Source organism: Medicago truncatula, chromosome 2, assembly GCF_003473485.1.
Source record: "Medicago truncatula cultivar Jemalong A17 chromosome 2, MtrunA17r5.0-ANR, whole genome shotgun sequence".
NCBI classification, from domain to species: Eukaryota; Viridiplantae; Streptophyta; class Magnoliopsida; order Fabales; family Fabaceae; genus Medicago; species Medicago truncatula.
Window position 1 is genome coordinate 33,313,496 of NC_053043.1, and position 11,133 is coordinate 33,324,628.

At 35.2% G+C, this 11,133-nt stretch overlaps 1 protein-coding gene across 1 annotated transcript; it reads right to left on the reverse strand.

Annotated features, from left to right (window-relative positions):
* Positions 1 to 6,581: 6,581 nt before the first annotated feature.
* Positions 6,582 to 10,699, reverse strand: LOC11443793 (terpene synthase 10). Its single transcript, XM_024777062.2, has 7 exons — positions 10,463 to 10,699; positions 9,940 to 10,198; positions 8,575 to 8,953; positions 8,244 to 8,462; positions 8,001 to 8,139; positions 7,058 to 7,306; positions 6,582 to 6,869 (listed from the first exon to the last, which is right to left on the reverse strand). The coding sequence occupies exons 1-7, from the start codon at positions 10,697 to 10,699 to the stop codon at positions 6,582 to 6,584; spliced, it is 1,770 nt and encodes a 589-aa protein (XP_024632830.2).
* Positions 10,700 to 11,133: the final 434 nt, after the last annotated feature.

Consider the following 11,133-nt stretch of genomic DNA (forward strand, 5'->3'; position numbering starts at 1 on the left):
TACCCACTGAGTATAGGCCTCATGAGCAATACCGGATCTCACACCCAAATGCTTCACCCTCTTCCTACGGACTTTAGACCAAGCCTCTATGAAAGCCTCCCTTTGTCCGGTGGGGGCGTTCGAATAGTAGAAGAACTCTGGAGATGTAGCAAGATTGATGGGCTTTGCCTTCATTGGGAACCCAAACTGTCTCATAGCAAGCTCAGGATTGTAGTTGATTCCCCCACGGGTACCAAGAAGAGGTACATTGAGAAAATCTCCACAACCAGTGATAATTTCCTTAACCTGAACGGCGGGAGTGATCCAGACCACCTCGTTAGGAGAGAGAGCCATCATCCGCTGTGAGTAGGACCAATCCTCCGAGTTGTCATGGAAGGAGCTCGGAAGGTGAGAAATAAACCACCTATATAGGAGAGGCACGCAGCAAAGGATATACCCACGACCTTTGAGAGTCCGGTCATGGATAGTATGGTATGTGTCAGCTAGCAAGGTAGGAACCGGATTCCTAGAATGGAAGATCTCAATAGCATTCATATCCACAAAGTTGTCGAGATTCGGAAAGAGAATGAGCCCATGGATAAGCAATGCAAGAATAGCCTCGAGTGTGTCCTGACAAGTAGTTTTGAGATTAGCTTGCTCAAGTAGATACTTTGAAGTGAACCCTCGGATGTGAGACTTAGTAGTAAGATGATTGGAGACATCGGAAGTCTTGAGATAGAGATCCTTAGCAATAGCCAAAGGAGTAAGAGAAGTCCCGGGACCGGTGAAAGGCGTCTTCTCGGCTATAGGTGAACCTAACAAGTATGAATAAGCCTCAAGAGTAGGGACCAACTGGAAATCCGGGAAAGTGAAGCAACGGAAACTCGGGTCGTAGAATTGCACTAGAGTGTGCACTAGCTTCTCTTCAACATTGGTCCGGAGAATAGTAAGCAAACCACCGTATCGGAGTCGGAAACCTGTTTGATTCTTAACCTTGAGTGCCAATTCTCTCAAACTAACCAAATCAACCTCCTTGAACTTGTAGGATTTAGTCTTCTTCATACCTGTAATGTTTACAAAGTTTTTAATTTGTCCAATCCTTCGATGAATGCATGAGAAAAATTTATGCATGAATGCATGTATGCATGATTGTTTTTTCAATTACAGAGAAAACATGGAGGGTTGAGATTAAAGTCGAGGAGCCATGGGCGGACACGGTGCCCGGTAAACTAAAGTTTAGGATAATAGTAACCAAGGTTCTAATCAAGTTCCCAAACTGCAACCTCTCTTACGTATATCATGGTAGCACGGGACAACATCCGTTCCATGTTTATTCGAAAGAAGGTCTAGTTTGAGTGTAGTATCGCGTGACGACTAAAACTCGAGACAACACTCGGTTTAGCCACCGCACTACGTCCTAAAAAGGCCAGGGATGGGTTTGGTAACTACGGTTCATAGCATCGTCGAACAATTGAAAGCAAAGTGCCTAAGCATGACAACACACGCCGACAATATTACTTCCAAAATGCCTCAGCTATGTGAGATTGATCGCATAACCCAATACACGAGGCAACCCTCGGATCGAATTGTCGATTATATCTCTACCTATTCATAAGTTCACTCAGCCCGGGTATAGGACTTTTGATATTCTCACCCCACACGTCAAATGAAAATAAACAAGTATTCACATATGTAAGCAATAAAACAAAGCGTAAATATAAACTAAGGAAAACTAGGCGTGACCCGCTTAAAAAGTCCCCAGTGAAGTCGCCATTTCTGTTATCGCGATTTTTGGGTGTCAAGTCATTAATTGGGCTTGAACCTTTCAATCTTTGATATTCTCTATTTTTTCTTGGGAAGGGCAAAATTGAGAAAAAACCCTTAGATTCTAAGTTCGGGGGTCGTTTTCGCTACGGGAAGGTGTTAATCACCCGGAACGATTATGGTATTCCATAAGAACCGTTCTCCTAAGTTTATTTCTATGCTTTATTTTTATCGCCTACTTATTAAAAAAAGGGGTTTTATTTGAGTGAAGAATGGGGGAAGAAGATGATTGAGATTTTATTTTACTTGGCTTGGAGGAGTTTTAACTCATTGCCTACGTACCCTTTTAAGGGATCAAAACCAAACGTAGTTCATTCTCGAAAATTGCTTTTTTTGTTGGTTGATTTTAAGTTTGAAAAAGGAATTTTGAAGAATGGAGATGAGAGGCCTCAAGAGCATGAGATTTAGAAAATGTGAGGTGGAAGTAGTTATTTTGCAAAATAAAGTCTAAGTATGATTAAAATTTATTGGGATTTTTCTTAAGAAAACAAAAGGAAAATGAGGAGTTTTGACTCCTATTTTAGAAAAAAGGGTTTTCAAGTGAGGTTATTCACATTTTTTGGAAAATGATTTTTTTGTCTAAGCGTTGTAAAACCTAAACATACATCTAAACATACATTCCCTAATCATGCATCTAGAACATCCATGTGGGGTGTGTGCATGTGTCGGTGCTCGTGTCGGTGTACATCACTTATAGTGTCCATAGTCCTTTACATTGAGTCCTAAATACATGGTATGTTCTTGCAAGGAATTAAAAGGAGACTAATCTACCTAAAATTATTACAAACCCATTTGATATAGAAATGAATAGGAAAAATAATGCCTAAACTATGAGATGGATGAGATATGAAATGAAATGGTTAGTATCATAAGGCATAAAAATGGTAAAAAGGTAAACAAAATTGAATAGAATAGCAAGAAAAAAAGTAATGAAATGAAATAAAATGGCAAAATATTACCTAAGATTGGTTATAACACTTAGACATGCACATGACCTATAATCCTCTCATCATAGCAATGTTAAAGGGATTTGATTTTGAGCTATAATGTGAGAACAAATAGGACACATTCAAGCCAAGAATTATGACACATTTTTAAAGATATTTTGCACTTTATTTCTTGATAAAAACACACATTACTTGCAAAACAAGAAAGAAATGAAAATCTACATCCACAATCAGCAAAACATACATATGATCAGCAACACATTCACCATGAAATTACACACCAATCATCCACATCACATGCCAACATTTTATGAGAATATATCACAAAAAGTGCACAAACTTAGATCAAACACAAAATTAATCAAGAAAAATAACACACACATTTTTATCATTTTTAAACCATTGAAAAATATCACAAAAGTATTAAAATGTATTAAGAAACATCCAACAATTTTTTTGGGAATTTTTAGAGAAAAAATTAAGCACACAGAGGTTCAATCAGCAAGAAAACAGGGTGTGAATAGCAAGAAAAAAATGCAAAAACGTACAGGAACCTTAGGCCCAAACCCAAAGCCCAACACCGGATCACAGGAAAGTATAGGGACCGTTGGATTGATCCAGGAGATGGAAACCTAGATCCAACGGTCTAGATTGAGGGAAAACGAACCAGAATTGGACCGGTCCGGTTCAGTTGGTTATAAAAAGGTTTGGGGACCGGTCCTATTCATTCTTCCTTCTCCTCTCTCTCTCTCTAACCTAAACCTAGTGAGAGAAGCTCTCACCTCTCTCCTCTCTTCCGGTCGTCTTCTCCGGCATGGTTCAACTTTCCGGCGCGGTGGCCGGCGGTGGCACCACCGCGCCGGAGTTCGAAACTCCTCCGATTCAAGAACTTTTTACACTTTCAAATATCCTTTTTCTTCTACTTCTCGAATCCGAGCTTAGATTTTTAAAATAAAGTTCCAATCGGAGTAGATCTAAGTTTGAACCTTGAAAAACTTTTTTGGAAACGAAAGGAAAGGAAAAGTGAAAAACGAAGAGTTACCTCTTCGCTGTTGATGCCTCTGTTTTACGGTCTGGATTCACGAACGCTCTTCGTATTTCACGATTCCGGTTCGGTTTCTTCACCTTCCTTCTCTTCTCCTTCTTCTCAAGTCTTCTTCGTGATCGTGCTTGAGTCCGTCACCTAATAGTGATGGATTCGCACTTGTATTGTGAAGAAGCTGATTCGGTGATGAGGATTCAGTATTGGATCTCTGAGAATTGCAAGGGATCTTGTTGAATCTTCTGATTTGTACTGATTTGTGATGATTTGTGTTGATTTGTGATGATTCGTGTTGATTTGTGATGATTTGTGTTGATTTTGGTAGAATTTGGAAACGGTTAGGGTTTGGAAGAGGATGAACATTCTTGAGTGTTCATCGTGATTCCTGGAAATTGTTGAGTTTTTTATCTTTGAGATCAGAAAGAGAAAGTTGGGAAGTGTTTGTGATGTGGCGCGTGATTGATTCCTTTCTGACTTGTGCATTGAATGTGCCTTTTATAGGCTGCCACTTGTATCTGAGACCCAATGGGACACTGCCACCTGGAATTGGACTTGGGACTCTTCTGCAAAAAAGAAAAGTGAAAGGACTGAACTGCAATAAAAAAAAATGGACCTAAATGCAATTTTTAAAAAAAATTTGGACAAAAATGCAAATTAAAATAAAATTGGATTAAAATTGGTAATTTGAAAAAACGTAAAGTGAAACAAAAAAATAAAATCAACAAAAGGACTAAAACGAACCAATTACTGATATGAGGTATTTTAAAATACCTCCCTGTCGAAATTTTGACAGGAAAAGACCAAAATGCCCCTAGGGACTAAACTGACCCAAACTGACTCAAATGCAATTTTTGAAATGATTTTTAAACGAAGACTCAACAATGATTTGTACAGACAAGTTGAAAAGACTCAGAGGCAAACACAGGGACTAAAATGGGTTCCACTGCAGGAAATGACCAAAATACCCTTTTGTATGATTTTTGAAATAAAATGCAGGAAAAAGTAATGTGATGTTTCAGAGAGCTCTTAAATGACTTATAATGCAAGAAAAGACACTTTGAATAATTTTATGCAAGAAAATCGAGCTTGAACGTACTTTGAGACAGAGATAGTAAAATATGCAGATGAAAAGAGAGTAAAGATTCAGAGTAAGACAACAGCGAATTGACAAGTATCAGTGTTAGAAAAGAAATTTGAACGAGTATTTTTAGGTCCAAAATCAGGGTATAACAACAAGTAATTGAGTGATGGAGCATGATATGGTAAAACTAGAAAAGAATGATTTCTAAAGCAACAAGAGGATAAGATAATAGAAATTCTTAATGAGATATATACTTTATGTGGATTGAGTACTTAGCTACAAGATTACTTTTGATAGACTCACAAATACGAATGTTGAACGGAGGTCCGTTCCTATGGAATTTTGAGGCAATATACCTATAGTGTTCGTCAAACTGGGATAAACTTGCAGGGGCCATAAATGCACGACCTTTTAGAATACACAATGCCTGACATATTACCCGTCATAAACTCATTTTTAAGATCTCCCTAACCTTTGTAAAGACCTGGCAAAGATGAAAGTCTATTTAAAAGCATATTTTACATTTTGGTCTAGCAACACCTACAAACCTACTACAAAATAAGTAAAATCTTACGATGGGCTAAAGCACACGAATAGGTCTGCTATTAAATAAGAAAATATACGAAGGTCTAATCACACCAATATATCTGCAACTAAATAGTCAAATCATAAGAAATCTTGAGTTAAAAAAAAAAAATACTTCAACAATATCAATAATAAAAGATATATTATATATAAAAAAGTATAATAGGCTGGTCTAACGGGTTTAATATGTTTCTTTATAGACCTTAACTTGACATATTTAATTAAATAGGCTTTATGAAAAGTTTGAATCTAGCCTTCTTATTAAACGAGTTAGGTCAGACTAAACTTTAAATAGGCTAAATCGTAGATCCCTGTCGGACGGCCTGACCTGTTCCCTCCCGTATCAACCAAGACCATTACCAAAACACTTATAGCAACACAAAAAGAGTCCCACATAACCCCTACATCACATAGTCGACAAGTACAAAACAAACCATTAAACAATATGACCAGAGCCACAAAACACCTCAACAGCAACTCAAAAGAGTAAGATTAGCCAAAACACAACAAAAATACTACCTCATTAGACAATCTCTCGGAACGATCCCACAACCACCCCTAAAACCTTTATGGAATGGGCCGAAAAATTAATGACATTATGTGATTTTGCATATCAGTATCTTTCGAATGGCCGTCTCCATGGGATGCATTTCCTCAGGTGGAAATTTCTACAGTTTTCTGCGGTGTCAATATCAATACCATTAGACACTTTATCTCTCCTGATTGTTACATTTAATTCTCTTTGCTTTCATTTTTTTCAATGGTCATGAATTCATTGGACCCTGCAGTCACTACAGAGAATCCAGTCCCGTCTCCATGTTGGTGCATGAACATTGCCACTTTATAGCAATATCAATGAAACTTTGAGAGAAAGATGAACTTTGAGAAACAAATATGAAAACTGAATTTCTGATTCAATATAAGGTGAATTGTACAAGCACGAAATATTCACTTGAGCATTATCAGCTCATCATTACTGTCATAACTAACTAAATAAGCACGAAATGAAATTGAAATTACAAATGTAACTCAACTAGTAATGTGTACTTCATTCCTAGTCTTAACTTTCCTTTTCTATCTTTATTGCTAATAAACATAACACCTGTCTCCACGACAAAACCTTTTATGGAATGGGCCGAAAAATGAATGACATTATGCGATTTTGCATTTCAGTATCTTGAATGGTATGGCCGTCTCCATGTTGGTACATGAACATTGCCACTCTACCATAATTTATAGCAATATCTATGAAGCTATGAGAGAAAGATGAACTATGAGCTTCTTTATTCATCTTCTTCCACTCTGCATGTATCATGGACTTTACATACTCATGAGCTTCAACTTCAGAAGCTCCAGTTTCGTTCATGTAGCATCCAATCAATTTCGAAGAATCACCGGTATCATTTTCACGCTTAAAAACGGAATATAAAAATAATTAGTGAAAAATTTAATGTTGTATTTTTGGTCTGTATATTAAAGAAACTATAGAAAAAATAACCACTAACATTTAACTATAAAAAGAAATTAGACTAAAGTGTATTATAGAAAAAAGTTTGAAAAAAAATTATTAGGAATAACAGTTAAGTTGTGGTAACGTACTTTATATGTTCCCAGGTCATTAGCAAGGCGTAAAATCATTGATGAATGCTTTATTATGTCGGGGTTTTCTTCTAAACGAACCAAATCTTCCACTTTGAGTGAATGTGGAATCAAAAAGTAAGCATGGGTAAGTATAACAGGGTCACCTATTGATGTCCATGCATTCTCAATGTATTCTTCAACAGTTGGAGTATATCCACTATGGTACCACTTTGCTTCAATTAAATATGCTTTACATAGATCTGCCCACTATCATAGCACAATAATATCATATTCCTAAAAACTATACAAAATAGAGATAATATTTAATGTAACAAACTAAAAATAGGAAAATGCTTGTTAAGGAGGTAAAAAACAAGTTTTACTTTGAAAATAACACTTTAAGACTTTCTGGAAATTGACTACATAATTTTTGGACCTTGACGGTAAATAAAATGATGTAGATGCCCATGAGCTTAACTCAGTTAGTAGGGATATTACATATTAGATGCAAATGGTTTGAACCTCGTACACCCCACTTCTTCACATTTAAATGTGTGAGCTCTAATCACTAGACTACTTGACAAAAAAATGATGCAGTTATGAAGTCAAACAATCTTAACTGTTTAATTAAGATCGGTTGATCAAGATTTAATCACAGTACTTTTCAATCTTAAAGTAAAAACTATGTCTTCTTTTTTTTTTGTAACCATTTGATCCACATCGGACGGTCACTAATAATCCAACTGCGTGATTGTGCGAAATTGGTGACTGTTTGTAACCATCTGATCTAGATTGGACGGTCACCGATAATCCAACTGCGCGCGTGATTGTGTGAAACGATGACCATAGTGAATCTCATTTCCTAATTTTCAATATAGTACTACAATATTTGATTCATCAAGAGGAAGTGTTTAAAGAGGCGCTTGTTAGCATGAAACAAAAAATTAATAATATTGCTTACCGTTTTCTTTAGGTATGGAGTAATATAGTGCCCACTCTTTTTCAAGGTTTCAAAAGCAACTTCATTCACAAAGTTATAGAGTGCATGAAAGCATATTTTCATGTAGTATGGGAGAAATTCCATGGCACTTAGATCCCATCTAGAATCACCAACAAAATATTGATAATTAATAACTAACAAGAAAATATTTAAAATAAAATTTGAGGAAATTAACAAAAATTATCATTGAGAAAAATCAACTACCTATCAATTGCTTTAGTGAAGAGTTGTAGTTCTTCCAAGGTACCATATACATCATACACGTCATCGATTGAGGTAATAAGTGCATTGACCTTTGTCATTTCTTTTCGGTAATATTCTAAATCTGGCTCATAACTTGTTCCCACTGACCAAACAAAGTTTTCAACCAATCTATTCCTTGCAAAGCTCAACTTTTCATCAAGTTCAGTTATTTTCCACCACCTTAAAAATATAGTACAATGTTTTCATAAATATTTTCATATTATACCATAGTGTTTCAAAAATCAAAAGGGGAATTGCGAAAGTAAATAGTATATTCTATATATTATATTACCTTGACGCATACTTAAGTTCTTCTTGAAAGTTGCTTTGAACAATGTTGAAATCAATTTTAGCAAATTCAAGTAAAATTGGACTCATGTTTTGCTTTCTTTCATATACATTAATGAACCAATGAGCCTCCCATCGAGGAACTCTCCAATGTAGTGGAAGCTCCAAAGCATGGTTGATTAGAAGTGATGTGTAGGTACCACTATTCTGATTCATATTATACTCTTTGAGACATTTTGAGGTAAAATCTCTTGCTTCGTCCAATATAGTTTCATCTTCAAATGAATGAAAAGATGATTCATACAGTGATAACACTCCTTCAACATCAAAAGAATGGTATTCCTTGAAACTATCATGTTTATCTAGGAAGCAACATAAAATATCTGCAACAACGATATTAATCATAAATAAAACTTAATATTCTAAAATTAATATTTTATAAGACTTTAAATTCGGTTGATTGGGTTTTCTTGAATACACAATGGTGAATGTTGGTTTTTGTGGTAAATGGATAGCTTGGATGAGGGCTTGTGTTTTTTGAGGTAGTATGTCGATTCTTGTCAATGGAAGTTCAACGAAAGAAATAATTTTAGGAAGAAGTTTAACGCAAGGAGACCTACTTGCGCCTTTTTGTTCCTTTTAGAGGCAGAAAGACTTAGTGGTTTGATGAGGAATGCTTTAAATAAATATGTATTCATCAGCTTTAGGGTGGGAAACAAAGGGATGTCTATTTCTCATTAACAATACGCTGATGACATTCTTTGAATAGGTGAAGCATCAGTGCAGAATCTTGGACTATGAATGCTCGTTCGAGAGGTTTTGAGATGGTGTCCGACTTCAAAGTTATTATTTGGAATAGTTGATGGGGGTTAATGTTCCTAATCAACTTTTGGAGATGGCTTGTAATTTCTTAAATTGTAGTCAAGGCGCTATTCCTTTTAAGCATCTGGGAACCTATGTTGGATAAATTGTGTGGTAAATTGAATTCTTGGAAAAATAAATATGTTAATATTGGGGGCCATATAGTGTTGGTTAATTTGGTTTTGAATTCTGTTCCGATTTTTTAATTTGATGTGGCACATGTATTTGGCAGTGATTTTCCTTATGGGTGTTCCGTTTATTTACGGAGCCTTTATTTATGTATTATGTTATATTCGCCTATGTACGACTTGTGGCGGAATAGAGTTAATAATAAAAAAATTTGTTTAAAAAGTAAGACTTTAATTTGAGGTTGTGAACGTGACACCACTTTGATATTTGAGAGAATTGCAGTCAAATATGTTTGATAAAACTCAATCACAAAAAATTTAGAACACTATTGATAACCATAATCTCAATTTTGAATATCCAATGTTATAGACTCAATAACCTGTAGATATATTATAACCATGTTGCCTTAAGAGTCTGAACTTGAGTGATGTGGCATATAAGTTATTCTTCAACATGGATGTTTGTGAGTTGTAAATGTTGTCCAATATTTTCCCTATTTCATTGTTAAATTGATAAGCCACACCAAGCCTTTGCAATACATCAATAAATTCAAGTTGATCAATCTCATTTTCCATTTTGTTAAACATCATTCTTACTTTTTCCTTTAGCATTAAGAATTCCTTTGTGTGCTTTACTTCCTGCATGCATTAACTAGATAGTATTAGTCATAAACTATGAAGCACAGACACTATTCGACACTGACACAAATAATTACACTGAATTATGGGATCTTCTCAAATTATCAGTGTGTCGGTGTATCATGTCCGGTGTCCGTGTCCGTATCCGTGCTTCATAGGTCTTAGACAAGTCAGGACTTGTAATGGTATATATGGAAATTTGGTAAATACACAAAGAAGAATCAATAAGTATTAAATCATACCTTTCTTTTTTTATAAATGTACTAAATTAGTTAAGGATTGAATATAATCGTAGGTCCAAATTGATGGTTGAGAATTAGCAGAGCGACGAGTAATTGTTTGACTATCATCTTTTGCATCCTTAGATGATGCATTGCATTGAGTTTTAATAGAGAAGGTATTGGGGTTACATGTTGCTAGAGAAGAATACTTTTTTCCAAGAGGAGGAAGTATATTTTTTGTATAGCTAAATGGAAGAGTTCCAAGAATAGGGAAAGCCATTAGTTACAATTAGCTAAATGGAAGAGTTCCAAGAATAGCGAAGGATATTAGAAACTCTAATCAAGCCATTATTTATAGGGAAATGCTTTTTCTCCCGAGAGAATGACAATAGCTGGTTAGTTATGATTGGAGGATTGTTTTTTTATTTCTGTTTTTTTAGGTTTTTAATTATTTTTGCGATATTTTTTTTCGTTATGCTGTCATTTGAGATATCCCTGATAAATTACTGTCTTGTAGCTTATATAGAGAGAAATGTTCTTTTAAAATTAGCTATATTGTTATTTTAGCTCGTTTCCAATAAATAGATATGAGACAATTTTCATTGTAATTGTATTACATCAAACAATATTATTTCTTATTTTTAACATAATCTGCATTATTTTTTCTTTGAAATTTTAGCCACACATATATCAAATGTCTAGATTCGTTCATGC

What these genes read in the sequence shown, in the direction of transcription:
- LOC11443793 (XM_024777062.2), bottom strand. Translation starts at nt 10,699, where the DNA reads ATGGCTTTCCCTATTCTTGGAACTCTTCCATTTAGCTATACAAAAAAT. An exon ending in TGGTTATAATATATCTACAG is followed by an intron (nt 8,954 to 9,939) that starts GTTATTGAGTCT and finishes TCGTTGTTGCAG; the next exon opens with ATATTTTATGTTGCTTCCTA. An exon ending in CTCCATACCTAAAGAAAACG is followed by an intron (nt 7,307 to 8,000) that starts GTAAGCAATATT and finishes GTGCTATGATAG; the next exon opens with TGGGCAGATCTATGTAAAGC.